Source organism: Homalodisca vitripennis, chromosome 8 (assembly GCF_021130785.1).
Source record: "Homalodisca vitripennis isolate AUS2020 chromosome 8, UT_GWSS_2.1, whole genome shotgun sequence".
Lineage (NCBI taxonomy): Eukaryota > Metazoa > Arthropoda > Insecta > Hemiptera > Cicadellidae > Homalodisca > Homalodisca vitripennis.
The window spans coordinates 125,688,222-125,701,411 of NC_060214.1; the positions used below are offsets into that span (position 1 = coordinate 125,688,222).

The 13,190-nt window shown below is 35.0% G+C and overlaps 1 protein-coding gene across 1 annotated transcript in view; it reads left to right on the forward strand.

The window, feature by feature from the left end:
* LOC124368162 (myelin transcription factor 1-like protein) overlaps window positions 1-13,190 on the forward strand; it is a 571,113-nt gene that overhangs the window by 371,093 nt on the left and 186,830 nt on the right. The window contains 1 exon segment of the mRNA XM_046825438.1: window positions 10,621-10,696. Within this exon segment, the coding sequence (XP_046681394.1) occupies window positions 10,621-10,696 (76 nt within the window).

Consider the following 13,190-nt stretch of genomic DNA (forward strand, 5'->3'; position numbering starts at 1 on the left):
GGTAACACCATGTTGTGCTAGACACAGTGACGTATAAATCACGGACATTTTGAACGCTGGAAATATTTCATGCTCTTTAAGAATCTGAACAATGCATTTCAACTTCGTAATAGTTAAAATGTTTAAAGAAAACAATATTTCTGATGTATTTTGGCACCTGAGGAAGGTGATGGATTCAACTTCTTGAAACGTAGTATATATTAAATAATAAAAATCTTCCGAAATTCTAATATGTTTTAGCATTATCGATAGCCAATAGTAAATCTATTTATTTCGATTTACTAAGGAGCCAAATGTTTAATTTATGTTTTTTTCGAATTTGGAAAAAGTTTTTAAATTATTACTTTTTACTTATCACAACTTTAAATATCTTTTTATTACTACCCCTAGCAATTTTTCAAGAGTGCGTTATCACTTTGTTGCCAATTGTACCTTTAAGTATGGTTCCGGTGAGTTGATCGGAACGTCCTGCGCTTAGAGACGAGAACACTCAATATTTGCAGTAAGACGCGCCACTCAGCACGGTAAATAATGCACGCGCCTCGCAGAGCCTCGAACCGCTGCCCCTTGTCAATTGTGCGCTCTCTTGGCCGATAATTGGTGAGCTTCCCTCCTTCTCTCGGGACCTTCACTCATTGATCCCGTCCATTCTTGACGTCACCTACCCGTCGTCCCGCACATCGCTCGCTCTATAACTGTTGAAACGATCAGAGAGATCGTGGTGATGTGAAATGAAAAAATCTTTTATTGTCTACGGGCCTAACAGCATTGGGCATTGGTTAAACTTCTTACATGTGTGTGAAGGAGAAACGTAACAAATAATGTAAGAAATAATATTAAAGTTAGGCACTATTTATTGTTTTAAGTATACCTCACTGTTAGGTATTAAAATTGCTCACATTTATTTTCCTCTCCAAAATGATTGACTTTCATATGGTTTAGTAAATCAGCAAATTCTAAATGATAATCTTATTGTAATATGTAGAAAGTGAATATCCATTACAGCATAAAATAATTTAGTGAAGTAATTGAAAATGAATTTTTAAAATGTCGTACTATTTTTAAAGAAAGTAAATATTTTATAAGCACTACCTCGTAGTGAAAAAATCTTATCCTTATAAAAGAATTATAGTTAAAGTTTTTGCACGGTTTCCTTGTGAATTGCATATTAAAGAACAACTAGTTTATGCCATATTAATGAATAATTGTTTTAAAATCTTTAACATCATGCCCACAATGCAGTTATTGATTTTAAGTAAGGTTTGGACTTAACACCGGTTTTAGGAGATCTAAAACTCCCAAATCAGCAATGTCTTTAAGAATCAAGCCTGAGTAAGAATATTTTAATGGGTCACTTTTAATTAACAGATGGCGTAGGCACTGAGTAATATACCTCCTGTCCATTGCACAATTATCATAAGATCCAAATTTAAGGCCGGTAAATATGCCCTTGGTTTAAACAGTTCTGAACATTCATGTCATCTTTGACTCACAAGATCAGGATTAATGCCCCCTCCCAGATATTTATTAAACTTTTGGAATTTAAATTTCAGGTATTTTGTCCCAAATCCGATCTGGCCTTAAGTCGTTCATGTTTTTGCAGTGTGACATAACGAACAATTTGTTGGGATAATCTACCGTTTTCGGTCAAACAGTTTTCCTGCTGTTGAAAATATCCAAAACTAAAATAGAGGCTGATCCCATGGTCACAAGCTTTGCACTGATAAAGTTAAAATTTTCCTATTAGAATTCCTATTCATTCAGATGTTCTTTTTGAAATGTTTACACCATAACCCTTACGGTGCATGAGTTCTGTTACTGCCAAATTGTACACGGCTGTCCTTGCCTCCAAAACAATCCAAACCCTTCTCCTTCCCGTCCACAGAAACCGACCGCAAGAGACCGGTGGGAAAGCTTGTTGCTATTCAGGATGGCCGGGGAGCGCCGCTAACGCCCAAAGTTTGGCACACACTAATGGACAACTGATGACGTTTGTGTAATAATGAGCTGTCGGAGGGGCAGGGGTGAGGAGAGGTGGGGATGAAAGGGGAAAGATAACGAGGTCCGGCACGTCAGTGTGACAGCAGAAGACGTGCGAACATTGTGCGAACGGTGGTCACCTCCAGGACTCTGTTCTGTGCCACCTACCATTTTCACTCCTACCATTAGTAATCTGTACAAATGATCAATCCCATTCCAAGTATTGCATGTTGTTAATGTAATTAAATGAGATTGATGTGGTTGGCCAATACAAAATTACTGAAAATATAACCGACTTTTAACTAAACTATTGCTTTGTTTGTGTTTTTCTTTCGGAACTCTTTTTAGCAGAATGTGCTAAATATACTGTATGTTTTAGTGTTTATAATGCTTTTAACGTACACATAAAGAGTAAAAGAAGTAACTTGCGAAAGATTTTTTCAGAGAGGCCGATCCTCCTTTTACCCGTATTTTTCCTGTTCCCTCGGAATATTGATCTGCACCAGGATCTGCACAAGGAATGTATTCGGTGGTAATATTGATAAAAAGTGCAATGGTCACAGATTTAATCCTGCGTTATCTCTAAATCCGATCCAAGTCCGACGCCTTGGACCACCCAGGCACCGGATCTTACAAATATAGTTAAATCTTCAACTTTATGTAACTTTTAAATTTGGATTCTATTTTGTATTACGAAAGAGATGAATCCGAAGTAAGAAATTTGATTAAGCAACAATAGATACTTCGGCTCCATGTGCTCCACGTTGCTTATCATAAGGAAAGAAATGTAAAAGTTATTCGTAATACCTCAACATAGTCGTACTGTCGAGTTTGCCTATTAAATACACTAACAATACACATACTTGTACTGAAGCAATGACATAAAAAGTTCGAAGCTAGCGCACTTGAAAACGTAATTTGCGCGGAGACTGATTTTTCAGAATCCTTTGATAAGATGGCAAAAATCAATCACTTCCAAAACAATTTTTAAAACTAAAAAAGATCTAACAACAACAAAACTTATGTCGGTGTTCTGCAAGAAAGCATTTGTGGCGGTGATTCGTGAACAAATTACATACATTTCAGAGGTAGACTTTACTTACAACCCCTCGAAGTACTCATGTGGGTGTTACTTCAGTAATTAGCTTTAATCGCGCGGTGAGAGAGAGAGAGAGAGAGAGAGACAGACAGACAGCAACGCGGGGTCTTTGATGTAACTAGGCAATCAGACAGAGTAGATGCATCGGGAACAAAAGACCTCCAAAGATATTAGATGTGACTGAAGCAATGGGGATAAAAGATATGCTGGCGGGCCATAATCAGAAGTGAATTTAAGCAGACGTTTCTTCAATGGGAGTGTAGGGGGAGGCTCCGTTTCGGGCCTTATCTGTCGAACTGCTTTGTTTGTGACTTTTCGCGCATAAAACATAGAAAAGCTTCCCTGCGTCGACCGAGCGCTGTGGCGCGAGGCGCGTTGCCATCAGACCGACTGTTTAAATAGGTATTGTTCTGTCGAAACTTTACTACTGATAAGCGTTTTTAAAGTTCAACCAACCGTGGAGAAGCGGAAGATTGTCAAATGTCTTCCATATAATATGTAATATTTTACTTTATTTTATGCACAGTTATAATACTTGTATTCAAAATTTATCATTTCTAATGGCATCAGCTATGAAAAAAAACTATTAATACAAGGATGGCATTAATAAGTGAAATGATTGTGGATGGAATGAATACTTGATAAAATAAGACACATTTATGGGGTGAATAGTTATCAAAATATTGTTGTACTTTTAATAACTTTCAGTCAATTTTTAATTTATTGGACTAGACTTTTACAAAAAGATCTTGCAACAAACGTCATCTTAATTCAATAATGCATGTAACGTTGCGATTACATTATCGTTACATAACGATTGGTTGGACCAAAATTTTTTTACAATAAAAAAGGCGCAGCTATGCAATATGAAAACAGAAATAAAGTTGCCGATTTCAAATTGAAGGCGTCATGGTCAAGTCTTGTCTAGCCTGTTGCCGGCCGCGTATTTATGGCTCCGTTTTTAACACGGGGACAGTATAAAACTGCGTTATAAATCCAAAAATCATTCACCTCACAAACATAAAGTTTAGTTTCTAAATTCCAATGAATGTTTTAAAATACTATTTCTTAATAGGAATTAATTATAGTTTATAATGCAGTATAGATTTTCCCAATAGAAATAAACATTATACAAATGGTAAAACATTATCCATAATCTTTTGAATACATTAGCATTGAGTCACTGAAATTTATGTTCCTGAAGTAAAAACTTTACTTTTACCCCGTGTTAAAATTGGCGTGTTTAACCCCAAAATAAACATGGTCATTCTTTGGGACAAGAAGACCCTATATACCAAGTTGTAGGACTATACGACATTTCTATTAGGGGTTGTTACACAAACGGAAGACACGATTTCGATAAGGGCCTGCCTGGTACTTAATAATAATTAAATACTATGAAATATCTGCATACAGAAAGCAAATAAGGCAGTCATTCGAGAGGTGTAATTAGGAAAAAAAACCAAGTCAAAGACAAAATGCTGGGGACGATCGAGAAACAATCAGAAATTTTCAAGCTGGCCGATCAGACATTTGAATAAAGAAAATTCGGCAGAAATTATTCAAGAAAAATAAACTGGAGAGAAGCAATCGTAACCTCATCTCCGGCAAGTTAAAACAACAGAGCCAAGATACGGAAATTACTGCAATTGCGCAACAGCTGATGATACTGTCGACGGAAATGGGCGGAATTCTTTTCTCTTTGAAGCTTCCCCTCGGTGTTTGCCTGTCTTTTTTCATTGCCCCTCTTTTTAAATGACTCGCCGGCTTTTGATTGTTGAACAAGAAAAACGCAAATAAACAGATTACGGCCTTTGTTCGCTTTAAAGTATGTTAACACCAGGCTATCACTTCTTTAGGCCTTTCATTTAGCGGAGTGTTTTTTCAAAGTGCCCTTTCACAGCGTTTTATGGAGTGCTCCTAATAACCGGATGGTTTCAACCGGATGAGTCAAGCGGATCTCTGATCTTTGTAGGGTTCGCTTTACCGTCACCAAATTCCTTGTTGTGGTGTCTCAATTTTGCTTGTTATGTTCTTTTAGTGAATCATTAATGGGGTTACAAATTGGAATGGAATTGTCAGTTTGTAATTTTTGTAAATTCAGTATGGCTCTTCCGATTCAGTATTTAGAGTCAGAAATTCTCTTAAGTAAACTTGAGATATAAAAATATTTCCTTAATGTTTAAGAACAAGCATTAAGAGTATTCTGCTTATTAAGTGGATATTCAAAATCACTTTCAAATAATATTCAATTTATATTTATAAAGTACTTTTAACACCTGAACATGACATGTAAGTTATTGAAATTAATTATATTCGATACTTTGGGTTATTTTAAGTTACTTATGTTCGACTCTTTTGTTGTACAGATGTTTTATCAAAAATGTCCTGGAATGTTTTGATTGTTCTGACTTAACCTACGTAAAAATAAGTTTCAAACTTTAGCTTTAGGTATTGACGTTACTTTCAAACCATTTAAAGAAAATACATTTAACTCTTTTAGTCCTTATTTTCGTCGCTTTCCCATACCAAATGATATTGAACACAAACGCTTTCCCGTATACCCTCGTCTCACCAGGAAGCCTCCTGCAGGGATATAGTAAATTGGCTTAACCTTCCGCAGCGGGTGGGATGAGTCGGAGGGGTGGGGGTATAAAGAGCCACGTCAGCCGAATATAAAGCAATAAGGTACCAGAAGGTAGTATTTTGACAGGGCAATAAGTGGGTAGATACTGAGCACGCAGCCCTTCAAACACTAATGGGGGTTAATAGCAACGACGAGAAAAGCGAGACACGATGATTAAATAGAAATAGCGGCGTATAGGAATTAGAAGGGTAGATATTAGCTATTCCCTGATGACCCGGGCTTCCTTCAGCGCTACCCCTTCCCCTCTCCCCCCGCCCTTTGCGCGACATTTCCCCTCCGGGCAGAGCAGAGGGGAGGTACTGATAAGATAAGGCTGTGTAACCGACGTTATGGTATTCCACTTTAATTACAGTAATGGCAAGAGTAAATGTTAATTACGGACGAAAAGACGATTCGAGGATAGCAATTTATAGAGAAAGCAAAGAGCGCTATTCAGTCGGAGCTCATTCAGACACTTTGGGTTCACTTTAAGATTCCCTCCGTCGTAATTTACAACTCTTGAAAAGATTCGACAACTTCAATTGGATCCCTAAATGGATTTTGGATTAGCGTTTGATGATAAAATCCTCTGCCTTTATTTTGGAAAAGCTTCGTTTAGTCATTATTTCTCTAAGCAAGCGGCGTTCTCAAGGATGTTTGATTACTGTATGGATTTTATATGTCCTCCTGATTATCAACACTGACTTTAAGCCGATTTCTAAACATTTTTAATGGTTTTTAGCCGTAAAAGATGTTCGCGCTTGTGCATACTTGTACAAAGCTAGCTCTGGGACGGTTTCAATTATCTTTGTGAAACTTTCAGAAAATGTTCTTACAAAATTTGAAATGATTTTTAATACTTGGTACCCGGAATAATAACAAATTCTTATCAACTCAACTAGAGCAACTTTTACAGTAAAACTCATTACCTTACTGAAAAATGTGTTATTCGGTGCGAAGTAACGTAAACCAAATTGAAAACCGTAATTGTGTGGGCAGAACGCGAATCTTTTCAACACTGCTAGAGCTCGGCGCGTACTGATGGTTTATGGATTGCACGCGTCTGCCAATCAATAATATATAAAAAGTATATATTTTTAAAAATGTGTATAGATAAAAAATATGTGTATCACCAAAGCTACATAACGTTCAATATTACAATAATGTTTGTTGACCATTGATAGATCATTCAGAGTGTTCACTTTATTTGTGATACCTTGGTATCGAAAACCTAATAAATTTGTAAATATTTATAATTTAAGAACTTTTCAGTAACCATTACAAACATGAGTTCAAAACATTGAAATGTTGTAACATTTTCAAATGTATCGAGAAATATTAAAATGGTTCTGCAAGTTGGAGATTTATTGATTATGAGATATTGCCAAGAATTGTTTATGCCAAGCTAAATATAAAAACATTAAAGGAAGTGATTTCAAATGTCAATAACCAGCGAAGGACGATATTGTTAAGTGAACTTAATACAGGAGTGCATTTATTAAATCGTCGACATGTACACAAATACTGAAGTCTTTTCATAATATCCATATTCACCTATAACACATTACACAACATAATTTGTTATACTTATACATCGTTTAACTACTCTACTCAGTTATACAAGGAAATGGTTGTATTGGGATTGACTGTTGTTCAATTTACCTGTTCACCGAAGGTCCGAAAATTAGTTATCAGGGTCGACGGTTCAATCCAACCGAGTCTCCGCCAACCTTTCGTCCCCTCAAGGTTCGATTCGCCCCGGAGTCTGCACCATATTACCGATGGCAGATCTTGATTAGAGCGTGTGCGTGACGGGTTTACTTGTGGGATGTTCCCCGCCGAGCCTGCCGAGATGTGTAACCCAGGTTCTAATCTATTTACTAGGATTGCTTTTCATTGAAATTGAATTTTGCAATAAACCTGTGTCAGTATTTCAATTAAATAAAAAACCAAAACAAGTAGTTTTTAATTGTTAGGTCAAACAGTTCTTCATTGTGGTTTTCCTGTAAACCACCTTTGGACCGACCTTGCTGGGTTTTTTGAGAAATATGTAAGAAAATCTCAACATTTACCGATATTTATTCATTATTTATCGACATAGATTTTAAAAAACAAACCAATAAATTGAAACTAGATGCATGTTGTGAAAGTTCCAATAAAAATCTGAAGAAATTTTTTTGTTGTGTTCTGGACATTCTAATCAAGCCACTTTGGAACCTTTAACGCATTTTTTACATTAAAAATGTTAAAATTATGAAAATATTTACGAGGTATTTAACTACATTGGTAATAAATAATTAAGAGAGATAACACATTGAACTTCAATAAATTTGAATTCATTAAAGTTTAAAAGATTATGACCTTGTTTACATTGTCTCATTCCCTGTACGATTTGATGGCTGGATTCCATACTATAAAATTTTATAATCTTATCTTGGACTCTACAAGCTCAATCTTCAAAACTCTTATGTAGGCCATAAAATTACAGTTTTTTTCTGTTTTCTGTACTAGGAAAGGTCTCTTTTAAAACTATTTTGATAATACATAAAAATGAATTCTTACTTGATAACACTTTGAGAACTCAATAAGATTTGAACGGCTAAGATGCTAATTTTTCATTCTATACGTAAGCTGTTGTACCATTCTTAATGGTATTGGTAGATTGCATTTTAAATAACGTCTCGTCAAATCATTTTTGGTAAGCATAACAAAGCTACATCCACCCAAACGCCGAGCAAAGCTGCAGACGTATTGCTGGGTATCGTCGATACAGCCCGTACAACTTTTTGCATTCAATTTGTTTTTATTGGCCCTTTCGGAAAACAATAGAAAGTTGGGCGGCGAACTTTTGTTTTATAATTGGGAGCGGGCACGATCAATACAAGTGTTTGCGAACCTGTTTTGACGGCTTGAATTATGGGTAATTCGCATTTTGGTTCTTGGATATTACTCAATCACCTTAGGTTTCGCTTTAAGATTTTCCATCCGGTATATCGTAAATACGCTACTTTTACGAGCGTATAACATTGTTCTATGTATCCACTTTGCATGTTTGGTAATACTTTGTGTTTAAAATCTATATTTTAATTACATGGTGATATTTAAGAAATAAAAATTTAAGGGTATAATTGTATTCCTTGTGGTACTCCAAAATCAAAAAATGGAAGATGTAACATATATTCAGTTAGATTATCATCATCACATACAGCACAGTAATAGAATATGGAAAAATTTCGTATTCACTATAAATGAGATCATAAAACTATTCACATTTTTTAGCTGAGCATAACGGAAGATACTCACTTTCTCGTTTTAAAATCCATCAGTATTAAAAATTAATCCAACTTATCCATTATGATCGTTGATATATCCGTGTAGAGACCGGATTCTCAATTTCACTCTGGGGTAAGATTGAGGGGCGACGATGCCAGAAATATAGCTCTCAGACAGACAGACAGACAGACAGACCGAGCCATCTATGTGTTTAAGCTCCTTTGAAGTGAGCAGAGTACACACAACAAAACCATTGCTCAAATATACGCTCTACATAAGGGTTGTGGCGGGAAACCGTCTCAAATGTTAACCGAACGCAGGCAACTTGTTCTGAAGGGACAGTTAAAAGGATTTATATTTTGTATGATAGTGTATTTGTTTATCCATTTTGGTAAAATATTTTAAATTTACTCGTAATTTTACTAAAGTTATGTTTCTTTACGTTCAGGTGTGTGAATTGTGTTTGTTCCAGTCATACTAATTGAGATAAATTAATTGTTTTCTTTAAATTTTATCCTTTGAAGAACACTTATCATAATATATGGAACTGGCATTAATATATCTGCAATTAGTTTGGGGTATTTCTTGAATTCTTTTTGTAATAGTAATTGTGAGTAGAGATCCATATAAAACTATACTTTCTAGCTGTTATGTACTAGATCCTTCTTTTCAATTCTATGTATACTTTAAACTTCTCTGTGGCCACCAACAATATGCCTATATTACCACACCGGATTTTATATAACGTATATAAAGTACAATTTGAAAATCTGAGATAAATTCCGGTTTCAGTTACTATTTTATCTCACATTTATTTTACGAATTACAAGGCAAACTATTTGGATTGGTCTACTGCCAAATAGTTAAGTAAAATACTTAAACATTATGACATTCAATTCACATCTTCAAAACAGGTTTTAGTCTATATATTGGTAACATGTTTTACCAAACACTCGCACATATAGGGTTATTTGTTATTTTATACAAATACAACTATTTTAATAATCTTTATCAGAATTCACGAACTGTCTTTTGTATCCGAACATTCTTTTAAATAAGACACAAAACGAAATATTTCTTTTGCTTTATTAAAACAAAAATAATATAGCTTTTATTAATGGGACAAGTCTTATTTCTATCGCTCAATATAAATATGTATTGCTTGAGATTTCAATTGCGATTGCAGTAGTATTTGGTAGTTTGCTGTACATCGACAATAATATAATATTGTATTATGTACAGTTCCTGAGTTAAAGGTTTGTTATTAGTGAAGAATAATTTTAAAGCATTATAGGATTTCGGACATTTGCCATCGTTACATGTTACAAAGAACACCACGGAGAGAAGAGGACACCTTTCAGTCCTCGAAACGTAATGTTCTTTTGTTTTAACAAACAATAATGGCAAATGTCTGAAATTGTATTATCCTTTTAAGTAATAGACTAGATAAACTAGATAATATGTATATATTTATCACTTTATCGTCATTTCGAATTTCAAAAATAGTTTAAGTAGTGACCATATATTCTAGTAAGTTAAATACTTACATTTATGCCTGTTAATTAATTTCAGTTAGTTCCTAGTTAGTTAAGGAATAAAAAGCACACCTAACTATAATTATTAAAGCTTTTCTGTTTTTCAGTTTATCGCCCGCAGTGTGAACCAGCTCAATTCACAGAGTGATATCAATAAGGACGATAATTGCCTGCAACCGCAAGGTGAGTCCTTATGATATACATATATTATTATACTTAAAAAAGCATTATACTTACTTTGCATTCTGAATGGACAAAGAACTTTGCTCTACTAGCAGTAAGTAACGGCCTGGGTGTATTGTAAGTAACAATTGTTCGCAGGATGCGCCAGGGAACCTTTTAACACTCCCCTCTCTGAAGAGTTTTATAGCAAGTTTTAAGGCAATCAAGAAGTCAACTCGTTTTACATCGTTATTGTTATTATTTTTTGCTACATTATTAACCCCGATGCTCTCCTCCTTCTTCACAAAATCGCCTTCTTTGTGATCAAAGGTACTATTGGTGCATTTGAGTCCTGCACATTATACTTGTTTTAGTAAAGAGTTACATAGTTTCTTCAGTCGTAGGTAGTGTGTTTAATGGATGAAAATAACAAGTCAAACTTACTTTAGCTGAGCGTTAGCGAAGCCTATTATTCAAAGGGCTGGAAATTTCATTTCTACTTCTCTGTTTGTCTTTGTCCACACGATATATCGATAATTAAATGGCCTATAGAGTTTAAATTTTAAACGGAGCTTTTTCTACATAGGCAACATCGAGTTCAATTATGGTCAATGCCCCTCCATGGGATTTGGCTGAGCGTTAGTAAAGTCATCCTTCAATAGGATGGCACAATATGTCCTTTGCTGTCGGGGGATGTAAAAGTTTCTTTTCCGTATGACTGTCTGTCTGTCTGGCCATAAGCTCTAGACTTGACATTTTACACCAAGCCTAAGCAAAATTTGCTACGAGACGAGTAATTTTGCACATTCTTTAGTCAAGCATTTAGTTAATAAAACGCACAACCCTAAAGAAAATTGCAAATGAAGTCCATTTGAATCGATTTTGTACATTTATTTTAAGTTACAGTACTTGCAAACAGAGTGGAAAACTGAACAAGCGTTTTTTTTAGTACAGTTAAGAGATATACTAATCCGCATATTTATTATTTTAATCAGTGTTATTATTGTCCCATTTTAAAAACAAACCCAGTAGAGAGGTTTCCTACCATTTATTGCCGTGTTGAAGTAGACTCAGTACGGTTCAATCTCCAGATTCACGCGTGTCAAATCTCTTCCAATCACTTGTTCTGGCCGGTAACAATCCGAGGGGAATGAAGGGCTGACTCGGAACGGTCCGCGGGTTAATCGTGTTAATGCGACGACTATTAACATTAACAGAGGGCATTGATTGAATGGCACACAATTGACTGTGAAAGGACCGTCTGATGAGCCAAGACGGAACGGTGAAGCTGCGATCCCAACCCAGATATCGAATCATGCCGGGTTATTTAGCACGGAGCCCCGGGCCTTGTGGTCCGCGCTCGCTCCGCCGCCAAATATTTGGCCGAACCCCGACAACCCCTCGGAGTCTGAGAGTTCCCAGCCCCGACCGCCCGGTATAATATAATTCCCAAGCGCCAAGATCAAAATTTTAATCGTGAGAAAATTCAGCCTTTCATTAAGCAATTTGATTAAAATGGCTATTCTGCAATTATAATTAATGAAGGAACTTGAGAAGTTTCGGAAAAATTTCAGTATGTTGATGAAAACCAGAGATTGTAATTATTGTACTAAGGAATATTTAATCATTATAAAAATATATTTTACTGTGTATGTGTAAAATATCTTTATAACAATACCGTTACTGAATTTTCTCATTATTAAATTACCTTAATTATTTATGCAAGTTGTCAAAAAACCATTGAGCTGGCTACCCAAAACCACCATGTACACGTGAAAACCCCTGAAAAAGGTTAGACAGTGGTTCGGCTTAGTTTAAACATAACCCGCCATTTTTTTGTTATTATTGTTGTTTTAAAGTCATTCAAGAAATCTTTGTGAACCTTGCCAGTTGTTTTATTAACTCAGATATCTATTTATTCCAAAAATATTTTTTTTAGCCGTAAAAGTATAAAACCTGAAATCTGATAAAAAAGAAAAATACCTAAATGTTGAATATAACGGTTATTGAAATATCTAACAAGTTTCATACAAATGCCTAGACGAGGATTTGAAATAGTTAAATTTAAAAATTACAAAATGGTATATTATGGCAAAACATTTTTTACTTTTTTCCACCTGTTGAATGTGGTGTAACCTTATTTGTTACACCCTGTATAATTTAATGTGTATACAGTTTTTAGAATGTTTTCTATGAAGGGGGCAAATTTTAAAATATAATGAAAATAATACTTTCTATGTTTCCCTTATACGGTATGCTGTTCTTTTAATTACGTACAAAAAACAAAAGTATAAACAGACCTAACGGCCAAAATTGATGTAAATCCGTTCATTGTGTTAGTGTATTACTAAATGTTTGAACGTCAATTTTTTCTATTCATAGATAAACCTTCTAGATATTGTTTGATAAATATCTGATACAGTGTGTATTACATTAACATTGTTTTCTGTTTAAATTGCTATTCTGTCTCATCAATTCGTCTTTTTAAGAATAGACTAAAAATAATTAAATAATA